This window comes from Ipomoea triloba, chromosome 1 (genome assembly GCF_003576645.1).
Source record: "Ipomoea triloba cultivar NCNSP0323 chromosome 1, ASM357664v1".
In the NCBI taxonomy this organism is placed as follows: Eukaryota; Viridiplantae; Streptophyta; class Magnoliopsida; order Solanales; family Convolvulaceae; genus Ipomoea; species Ipomoea triloba.
This window is the reverse complement of record NC_044916.1, coordinates 13,460,461-13,472,325: the sequence shown is the minus strand read 5'-3', so window position 1 is coordinate 13,472,325 and position 11,865 is coordinate 13,460,461. Positions and strand designations below refer to the sequence as shown.

The following is an 11,865-nucleotide window of genomic DNA, read 5'->3' as shown; positions in this document are numbered from 1 at the left end:
ACTTTTAAGGAAAAAAATTCAATACTTTTACATTTCGATTTAAAAGTATTACATTTTACCTCAAAAGTGTTATATTTTCCCTTATAAGTAGGGGAAACTTGTCAACATCACATATTATGAAAAATATATTACTTTTTCTCTTATAAGTAACAAAAATTGTATTCTTGATTAGTATTATATTTGAGCATATAAGTATGACATTTGCATGTTACTTCGACCCGACCCGACCCGTCTCATGAATTAAGATCCGTGAGACGGTCTCACACAAATGTGTACATCGTTCCCACTATAGGGCTCAGCTAAAGGCCTTCACACAATGACCCGACCCATCTCATGAAATGAGTGAAATTTTAGATTGCATGCTTGGTATTGTGAAACAATATTTACCTATCCAAAATATGACCAACAGGGGTTTTTGCTTTGTTTGAATATTCATAGCAGTGTATGGCACATTTTTACCATTCCTTGTAGATATTGTGGAGAATTTCACGTCTCCTGGTAGATTGCATTTTAAAAAATTTTGACCATTAGGTTGTGTGTATAGCTTAGATACTTTTGGCATCTAAATGAGAAGGGCTTGACCAAGAAATTGCTCGTGGATGAGCAACCTAAAGTGTGGAAACTTTGATAGACGCCAAAAGTACCTAACTTTTTGGACTAATTAAGAAAGGTTATTGTCAAATAAATGCTTTAAAGGACTCAATCTATAGTATAATTAGTATTTTCACGTTAAGGTGCTAAGAAATGCAAAAGTGCTTTGCATAGTATGTTTTAAAGGATTTTAACAGGTTTGAGAGCTTGGATAACCAAGGAATGACATGCATGGCGAAAGAGGAACAAACCCGACCTTGGTGCACGCAAAGACCAAACCCGAGCTAGCAGAAGAAACGAAGACAAGGGAATTTCACCCGTCCACGCCTCATTCACGCGTGTAGCACGCGTGGATGAATTCCAGTAGCTCTCCACGCGTGCCTACACACGTGAAGGCTGCGTGAACACAGCATCAGAATCCTGCGCGAAGTTGAGTATAAAAGGATCATTTTCAGCTTGGAGGATAGACTTTCGCATAGTTTTTACTTCCAATTTTTAGATTAGGGTTAGAGAGAGAACTTGGAGGAGGAGGAAGGAGAGGATTTGGATTGCTATTGTTTACATCTCATTTTGGGTATACTCTTCCCTTGCTCTTGTTTATTGCTCTTCGAACCTCTTTATTGAATCTTTTCTTCCTTTGATTTCGTTTCCACTTTCTATCGCTTTTGTTATTGCATCTTGATCTTAAATAGCTATGATGATTATGAAGCGCATGAAGGGCTAGATTTTAAGATAAGGGCTAGGATGGATGGAGTTTTGTATTCATGATTTGAAATGCTTATATGAGATTGGATTTCCTTTGATTTGCTGAAATTGTGTGTATGTTTATGTGTGTTCTTGTTGGATCGAGGGCCCCTATCCCTTCAAGAGTCTAGGATCACCCATTTGGCGAGATATCGCAAATGGGTGAGAGCCCACTGCTCACATCTCCCGCCCTTAATTTGGAAAGATGAGGTCCGGAGGGAACTCATAGGCAAGGTGTTTGATAAAATTTCCCAACCGACTGAGGATTGGGAACTTGAGTGTGACACCACTCAGGAATGTGTTCCGAGTTCCTTTAGTCAAGTAAATAGGTAAAACCAAGCCTCTGTTGTACGAAATGAAGCAAACTCCAATAGATCCTAGCCCCATCCGTCCTTTCTTCTCAGTGATTACTTAATTTACCCAACATTGCACTCATGACACCATTTCACTTTCCACTCTGTTCTTTTTCCCCTTTGCGTTACCTAAACAATGATAGATAGGAAGCTTGTACTCTCCAATTTGTCATCCTCGTGAGACCGACACTCGGGGAGTTTAGACTCTTCGTTTTATCACATTCCATTGCACACCTCACCCTAAAAACTAACACCTTCACTTATGAAGCTTAACATTTGATGAAGTATTTGCATGAAAATTAATTACAATATGTCAAGTTCAAGAGATAGGGTGGATGAGTGGTATTTGAATTTAATATGTTATTACTCCGTATACTTTTTGGTGTTTGAATATGCAAATGGATCCAAGAGATAATTGTTATTTAATAATAATAATAATAATAATAATAATAATAATAATAATAATGCCACTGAGCACAAGATACTTGGCCAAGTTGACTAATTTAATAGTGCAAACTAATATAGTATTTAAATCATAACCTAAAACTATATTTTTTAAAATCACAACTGATTTATCTCATTGCAATCCGTAGATATTGGCTGCCGCGTTACTCTCATCACTCAACAAGATTACAGGGTGTTAATAAAATCTGATTAATTTATTGATACAAAATATAAAAGAGACTGTCATAAGTCGTAACATACATATACGTAGTAGTATGGATGTTGGTTGTTTGAATTGGTTTATCTACCAATGACCACCCTAACACTTTCACACTGTCCAGGCACTCAATTGTCAAATCACGAAATTTCTTTCACGTGTAACAGAAACGATGAAAAACAGTAATTGAAGTTCAAAATTGGCAGGCTGCTTTTATTGACTTCAAGTAAATATATACAATCTTTGAGATAAAAGTCATGTTAACAAGTTGCAATACACTTACCTTCTCTCCTCAATTATTATAAATGAGGGCACAGATAGCATTTCAATTACCAACAAAGCCGAGTAAGCCACAAAGGAGTTTTGGAGTTCATGGCTACCCGTGCTTCTTTCGTTGCACCACTCGCCAAGAGGTAATTAAACACATATTTAATTATATTATTAGAATTTAAGTTCCATGGATGTGATGTACGATTATTGGTGTGGATGTGATGTTTTTACATTAAAGATTATAGGATAACACTTGTGTGAGGCCGTCTCACAGATCTTTGTTTGTGAGACAAGTCGGGTCGGGTCAAAGCACCATGCAAATATCATACTTATATGTGCAAATGTCATACTTATATGTTCAAATATAACACTAATCAAGAATACAAATTTTTGTTACTTATAAGAGAAAAAGTAATACATTCTTCATAATAAGTAATGTTGACAAGTACCCTTTACTTATAAAGGCAAATATAATACTTTTGAGGAAAAATGTAATACTTTTAAATCGAAATGTAAAAGTATTGTATTTTCCCTTAAAAGTATTAAATTTACCCTTATAAGTAACAAAAATTTTATTCCTGATTAGTATTACATTTGAGCATATAAGTATGACATTTGTGCATATAAGTGTTACATTTGCATCTTGACTCGACCCGGCCGTCTCATGGTGAGACTGTCTCACACAAGTTTTTGCCAAGATTATATTCTCATTTAATCATGCCCCTATAATATTGAATGCTATGCTATATATATATACATAGAGAGAGAAAGAGAGAGAGGAGGAAGGAGCAATGCTTAGGTAAAAACACATCCCCTCTAAAAAGTATGGACAAATTACACCATTAATCTTGATAAATTAAATGCTATGATCTTATTATTATTTAATTTTTAAGTTTTCAATAATTATAAAATTGACCATACTAAAACTCTCAATCATTAATGAATCATGATGGACAATTGGAATTAGTAGTTTAGTATTCACTTTTTATATTTTGATCTGACTATATATATATATATATATATATATATATATATATATATATATATATATATTATTTTTAGAGTTAATACTTCCAATGGTCCTCCGAGTATTAACGATTTACCAGCGGTGGTCCCTCAGCTTTTAAATAACCTCCAATGGTCCTCCAAGTTTTAAAAAATAACCACCCATGGTCCTAATTTTTGAAATAGCCCGGGTGTAATGGACCACGAGACGTCCTAAAAGGACCACGGATGACTATATTTTAAAATTTAGAGGATCATTGAAGGTCATTTAAAAGTCGAGAAACTATAATTGGCAAATCACTAATACTCGGAGGATCATTGGAGGTATTAACTTTTAATTTTAAACGATATTGAGACCCCAAAATTGTATGCCTATATATAGTAATTGTTTTTAATGGGCTCTAAAATTTTGAGGACTTGAGCAGTGACCAGCTGGACATATCCTGAAATTTTCCATTTACCACAGAGTAAAACTGTGGCCATGTTTGATCCATTGTTATACCATGGATCGAGATTTATGTTACATTATTGACCTTGAATTAGTTTAAAAATTACTTATAAACAAATTGAGAACGAATAACATATTAATTACAACGCATAACATGTTAACTATAGACAAATAATATGTTAATTATACTGCAGTCTACAGACACATAATATGTTATATGCAAACACAAATATTTTAACAACGTATTATATATGCTTAATTTGCATATTATGTGTTTGAAGTTATTATGCTATGTGAGTATGTGTCATGTTAACTTCAATATATTTAGACGTCCATAAATTGTTAATTGTATGTACAAAATATGTCAACTGCAGAAACAAATATTATGTTGGACCAAACTCTACAATACAAGGTAGACCCTGATCCATTGTATAATTTGGACAAATTATTGGTCCACACATCTATGTGGACCACGGTCCAAAACGATATCACAGAATTTTATGAGTTATAATAATATACATTCGTTTTTTTAATTGAAACAGTCATTTTATATCATCTCAAACTCAAGTCAAATAGATTGGCACAAAAGTGACCCTAGCACAAATCGGCCACAACGCCTTACACTTCATTGGCATCAAAGCCTAACAAGCCAAGCCTACTACAATGCACACTTTACCTTCAAGATCAAACAAACTTACCAAATCATTCCATACCGCCGTTCCTTTTACACTTCTAATGGGTCCCTCCCCTTGCACAGTCCAATCACATGCATGATCCAAACAATTAATAGAACATTGCCCCATACTAGGTGTGGGACCGATGCCCCTTACCAAACCCATATTGTCCCTTCAGTGTCCTCACCCATAGGAAGCCCCCCAACTCCCCCGTGCAGAGCCTCACATTTTTGACCGAGGGGGAGCCACCCGGATGACTCTCTAAGCAATGAGACGCACCCTTAAATTGCGTACATTATGATTTAAAATAATGTATTTTATATGCGTGTTAGAATAATGGACATTATGAGTTAAAATAATGAAATTTCTGTGATAAGATAATTTATTTTATGTTTTAGAATAATTTACATTATTAGTTATAAAAATGTACAGTATAGCTGGTTATCTAAAAAAAAAAAAATTACACAAAATGAGGTTGTCATTTTTGGACCGTGATCTACACATGCAGTTGTGTGGCCCTGTATACACTAACTATTGATAATTTGCCAATGTTTGACGATCGGATATAATTTGCAGGCTAGGAGGCAAAGTAGCCGTGATAACTGGTGGTGCGAGCGGAATCGGTGAAAGCACGGCGAGGTTATTCCTTAAGCATGGCGCAAAAGTGATCATCGCCGACATCCAGGACAATTTAGGCCAATCAATCTGCGACGAAATCGGCGACACAGACGCCTTGAGCTACGTCCACTGCGACGTCACGCTCGAAAAGGACGTGGAAAACGCGGTCAACGCCGCAGTCTCCAAGCACGGCAAGCTGGACATAATGTTCAGCAACGCCGGCGTCGGGGGAAAGCAAGACCAACGCATCCAAGACTCCGACTACGACAACTTCCGCCGCGTGTTCGACGTCAACGTCTACGGCGCGTTGGCGTGCGCGAAGCACGCCGCCGGAGTGATGGCCCCGGCGAAGAGGGGGAGCGTGATATTCACGGCCAGCGCCGCCACGGTGACGAGCGGAGAAATGCCGTACGCGTACTTGGCGTCGAAGCACGCGGTGGTGGGGATGGCGAAGAACTTGGGGGTGGAGATGGGGAAGTATGGGGTCAGAGTGAATTGCATTTCTCCGTTCATGGTGGCGACGCCGTTGCTTATGGGTGGGCTTGGGATGGAGGATAAGGGAAAGGTTGAAGACTTGGCGTGTGAATTAGCCAACTTGAAAGGGGTGGTGATGGAGGCTACGGACGTGGCGGAGGCGGCGGTGTTTCTCGGCAGTGATGAGTCAAAGTATATAAGTGGGATTAATGTTGTGATTGATGGTGGATATAGCACAACTAATGTTGCTCCTAGAGAAACCTTTAAGAAAGTATTTTCTTGAGGAATTTTTTTTTTCTTCCCAATTTTTGTTTTGTAACCAACTTTTTGTTTAGTTCAAGAACATCTTGATCAATTATATAATGGGAAGATAATGTTATTATCTCTTTCTAAATTTAGTTTTATAAACTTCAAACTCTTTCAACCAAATATTAAAACTCTTTATATTCCTGGGATGCCAATATATGAGTGCCTTCGTCACAAGTTAAAAAAATTTACTTAGCAATAAATATTATATTTATCATACCTATTACATTTTTTTCTCATAAATATTATATATTTTTTCCATAAGTAATTCATCAACTAACCCCTAAATAGTTATTTTATTTTTTTCCTTTTCTTTTTTAATTTTCCAACCAATCATAATTAGGGAGCATGAAAATCAAATTAAACTTATTAGGATATGAGTTATTTTTCATTAATTAGTGTAATGTTAAACACATCTCCTAAATTTCCCTTTCTAATATTCACCTCTTGATGTGACAATATTGGATTTTGGATGATTTTTATGTGAGACTGTTTCATGGATGTTTATTTATAATACGGGATAGGTATTGATTAAAATGCAATACTTATGATGGAAATTAAAAAAATGTAATACTAATATTGTATAAATTGATTTTTACTTATGAGAAAATTGAAAGTGTAATACTTGTGGCCCTAGCAATAGAACCAATATCAATCAATTGAGAAATTATATCATGGACTAGCTAGGGTGCATGTTGCATACTTGCATCATGAATTCGGGTTGATAAAAACTAAATAGTGCAAACTCAAGTATACACCATGAATCATATTTCACGTGAATTGTAATGTGTTTAATAGCATTGATGAGATTTAACCATGATATAGGTATGGTAGGGAAAATTTATAATATTAATTTTATAGAATGTCATTTTGAAATGACAGTGTTATTTATATTTTAGATCATTGTTAAGTTGTTGTATTGCATGTTGATACCGATTTGTAACTATATATACAAATTTGATTATGATAGTGCACCTACCCATTTAAGTATAAAAGAGCGATGAGTAAAGAGTGTTGTATCCTCATGAACGATTACTAGTATTAATTGTGACTTTTTCAAGTTGTAAAAATATGATGAGGAATCTAAGTATGTAATTAAAATAAAAGAAAAGAATAATAAACACCAAGATAAAAAGAGAAAATCAATTCAAAAGCAAAATCAAGGAAATTAACCAATTAATAAAGGGTACTTGAATGTATAAATCCGCGATCTCATTGACCACAATAAAAAGATGTTCAAAACAATTGCTTACGCTTGAGACCGTGACTCCTAGTTTATGCTAATATCTTTCTAAATAGTATTAACTTCTAATCTCTAGGTTGATTAATAAAAAATCTCTTCTAAAGTAAGAGCGTTAAAGATTGGTTAGATTGCATTAAAAATTTTAAGAGTTCTACTAAAGAATTTGATTCGAACACAGAGATTGTTGTCATCCTATCTCTAGGGATCCAATCAACTCCTTTCAATCATGTGGAATTAACACAATCTCTAGGGATCCAATCAACTCCTTTCAATCATGTGGAATTAACACATACAAAGGATATATTTATTACAGAATATATGCATCAAGCATGAATTTAGTAATTAAGTAGTTGGCAATTATTAATCTAAGAATAATGAAAAACAAGATTGGATCAACATATAAGCATTTGTACAAAGTCGAGAAAACAATTAAGTACTGATAGGTGACAGCTTAGAGAGCGGAGTCCAACACCCTACCATCGTAACATGACGTTAACTGATACGCAAGTATAAAGAAATAAAATTGCGCTTTCGCTACGATCTGTAGTTTTTGGCATAGAGGGAAACTTTTGATCCTGACAAGAACAAAGTCTCATCTTAGGACTCATCATAATTTCAAGTACTACCTACAAGCTTAGCCTCTAAACATTGAGGCAAAAACTAAAATGATCAAATAATTAAAATGTCACTCTAGAGATGTAAAGATGTCTCCAAAAACATGGTTGAAGTCGCCAAAAATATTTTGGATCATCTCTTTGAATTCTTGGGTTGAAATGTCCCCAAAAATTGTTATAATGATGTTTATGTAAAGGTTTGTGACCATTGACAAGCCCCTAACACGACTGTTATCGAAATCTTCCTATTTTCACCTCCCAAGTGTTTCAAGGAGACGTTGCCAGGCAACACAATCGACCGTAACACAACCGTTTCCTAGGTGTGTCAATTTCTTCCCGAGTTTTTCTTTATATTTAATTATAGTCCATGCATCTCAAAACCTTGAATATAAAAGTTGAAGAGGATTTCTAATTTCTATAAATTGAATAACTTCAAATGGTCTTCGTAGAAAGAGAATTTTCTAAGATATTATCAATATGTTCCAAGGTTGTGTCCTTGGGCATGTGAAAATCTTTATTGCTTTTTCACCCTGAGATGTAATCAATCTCTAAAAACTATGAACAATGAAGTTGCAAAGGATTGTCTAACCTTTCCATGGATACTTAAATCACTTCAATTTGAGTTCATATGACAGAGATGTGGTCAAAATACTCTTAGTATTTCATTTTTCAAAGGTAAAATATTAATTCATTGATTCAAAATAGAGAACATAAAAAAAAGCAGGAAATTAAAATTAATGGAAAACTATTCTGTACATTCTGACAAAGAACAAGCTTCCTTATCTATCAAATGGACCACTTTGTTCGCATAAGGTTTGACAAAATGAAAGCTAATCTTAACAACCAAAATTTAGTTTTTCCTTAATGTTGTCTATCATGTGGCCAAATGAAGAAACCACAGAAGGAGCAGATAGAACATTGAAGACCATGAGGGCATCCATTTCTTTCTGAAGCCTATCAGCATTTAAATTCTTTAGCTAGCTCAACATACACCTCTCTTACACCCATTGCTTCAACTTCTTTTGATTGAAATAAGCCATTCCAAGGAACTCCCTTAGTAGCGACAAAAGTACCTTGATTTCCGATAACAAATTAAAGTTAAATCCTATTCTGTCGTTTCTTGGTTAGCATCGATGTTAATCTTGAGAAATCCCTCAGAAGGTTTAGTCCACCTAGCATGCTGAATATTCATGGCATTTGTCATTTGGTTCTTAGCATGTTTGGCGCTCCTCCAGTTATGAAGAAAAGAGAGAGCACTATTGACAATATTACTGTAAGAGATTGAAATATTATTCTAGAGTTTGTTGTTTCTAGCCCCACAAATACTCCAACAAATCATTACCAAGAAACACTTATTTTCAGCTTCCAAATATTTGAAATTCTGAGAGACCCACTCAGTGAACACATGGCTTGAACATAAATAATTCCTCCAAATGAACTCAAGAATTACCATATATAATCTCTTTTCTTAGACATTACCATATATAATCTCTTTTCAAATTGCTAGGCAAAAGTTAACCTTAATGCCATAAATTATGTAGTTAATTATTGAGTGCAGAATATTAAAGAGCGTTCTTGGATTGAACTCACAATGGTGTGATGCCGAATAGTACAGTACCACGAACCCAGGAAAAAGAATTAAGTATAGCTAGCGTGAGGAAAAGAAAAAGTTCAAAATTGAATTGAATCAACATCCATACATGAAACAATATTTGTTTCATGCTAATACATTAGTGATAATATTGTAATTTTTAAATATTTATATTTTTTTGTATAATGCACTGCCTGCATTTCACAAGATCATACTAATCAAGAAAGAAAAATGTCTTTAATATGGACGTTCGCCCACATAGTTGCCTGGAGGGTAATAGTTGCAGGTGACAAACATCCAACCAGTTTTGCATGTAGCCCTAGCACAGCCAATACTCGAGGTGTCACGCCAAACCACCTGTGTATAATGGTGGCACTCTCCGCCGATGCAAGAATTCGACGCCTGGTCATAGTATTTCTTCTCATCCATCCACAACTTCACGGAATCCGCCGGAGACAATTCGGCAGAAGCCATTGCGATGTTTTCTCCGTATGGCCCTTGTGAGTGCTGCGCCACACAATCAGCAGACCTCTTGGTGGCATAGGATTCAGCGAAGTCTGCTAAGGTGGTGTTCCACTTAACCGGTGGAGCACCAACCGTTTCTCGGGCCACGTTATGTGCAGCAATAAACCCTTTAATGCAATCAGATTCACAGGCAGCCTGTCCAAAAGATGGTTGGGTAATGGCGGCTAAGGCAATTATGGCAATGAAGACCTGCAGAAAAGAAAACTCCATTTCCTTTTTATTGTGATTTGCAGATCAGATGCAATAAAAAGGAAAAGTAAGAGGAAATGGAAAAATGTAGTCTTTCTGCAAAGATGCAATATAATAATGGCCATTGGTATTGGGTTATAGGGTATTTATAGGAATGTATGTATCCTAAAAGAATGGATATCTTTTAATAATTTCTATGGCTTATAAATACAAGAATAATGGTGACCTCACAGATATTGATCAATGCATTTAATAAGTAAACACAAATATTTGTGGGTAGAGTATCTACAGGAAGAAAGTTAGGTAGGTAGGTTGAAAAAAATTGGTTCTCATATTTGTAAGGTTCCCATTGTCTTGCCAGAGAATTCTGTACGTGCTTAATTAAATCCATTCCTGTTGAATTTCCTTGCTCAGTGGATGTTCTTCTGCTGCTGGTGGGTATATATAGTTCTGAACAGATACTTATAGTTTTCAATTGCCTTGCACTTATCAAGCTAAGATAACCAAATCCAACATTCTCCTTGCCAATTGGCCATTCACCAAAGGCTTGGAATCAGTTATATATACTGAGATAATCAATTGAACACATAACATGCATGCCCAATTCAACATAATCTCTACTAATGTTGTGAAGAAGTCTGTGACCTGAATTTATGTACGCAGTCACTAGAATAATAGATGATCGAGATGTTTATAAATTAATTTGATCCAAAGACAGGGAATTAAACATAAATAGCCAATAATATCATAAAAAAATGAATACATACATACATATATATATATATATATATATATAAAAGAGTCATTTCCATTTTTGGTCCTATTGTTATTGGGGCATTGCCAATTTTGGTCCACTTCATTAATTTTTGCCACATTAGGACCAGTCTTATTTAGTTCTTGCCACTTTTAGTCTACCGTTAAAATTTTTGTCAAGTAACCGTCCAAAATAAGAACATTTTGGTATTTTCATGCTTTGATAATCTCCTTCACCCTTTGTAGTTGTCAATTATATAATGGGAAGATAAATGTCATTATCTCATTCTAAATTTATTTTTATAAACTTCAAACTCTTTTAACCAAATACTCCGTATTAAAACTTTATATTCCTAGGATGCCCATATATGAGTGCCTTCTTCACAAGATAAAAATATTTACTTAGCAATAAAAAAATATTCAATGCAAAAACTCATATGTGATCGTTCCACGAATCTTGATATGTGAGATAGGTTAGGTTTATCATACCTATTCCATTTTTCCTCATAAATATTATATTTTTTTTCCATAAGTAACTCTTCAACTAACCCCTAAATATTACATTTTAATTTATTTTATTTTTTCCTTTTCTTTTTTAACTTTCCAACCAATCAAAATTAGGGAGCATGAAAATCAAATTAAACGTAACCTATTAGGATATGAATTATTTTTCATTAATTAGTGTAATGTTAAACACATCTCCTAAATTTCCCTTTCTAGTATTCACCTCTTGATGTGACAATATTAGATTTTGGATGATTTTCATGTGAGATTGTTTCATGGATGTTTATTTATGAGACGGGTTA

General features: G+C 34.8%; 2 protein-coding genes across 2 annotated transcripts; one reads left to right on the top strand and one right to left on the bottom strand.

Annotated features, from left to right (window-relative positions):
- Positions 1–2,691: 2,691 nt before the first annotated feature.
- Positions 2,692–6,202, top strand: LOC115999945 (secoisolariciresinol dehydrogenase-like). Its single transcript, XM_031239920.1, has 2 exons — positions 2,692–2,762; positions 5,323–6,202. Exons 1-2 carry the CDS (start codon positions 2,722–2,724, stop codon positions 6,119–6,121), a joined length of 840 nt encoding a protein of 279 aa, XP_031095780.1. The 5' UTR covers positions 2,692–2,721; the 3' UTR covers positions 6,122–6,202.
- Positions 6,203–9,655: 3,453 nt separating this feature from the next.
- Positions 9,656–10,404, bottom strand: LOC116002153 (basic form of pathogenesis-related protein 1-like). The gene has a single exon (XM_031242211.1). The coding sequence runs from the start codon at positions 10,325–10,327 to the stop codon at positions 9,830–9,832; it is 498 nt and encodes a 165-aa protein (XP_031098071.1). The 5' UTR covers positions 10,328–10,404; the 3' UTR covers positions 9,656–9,829.
- Positions 10,405–11,865: the final 1,461 nt, after the last annotated feature.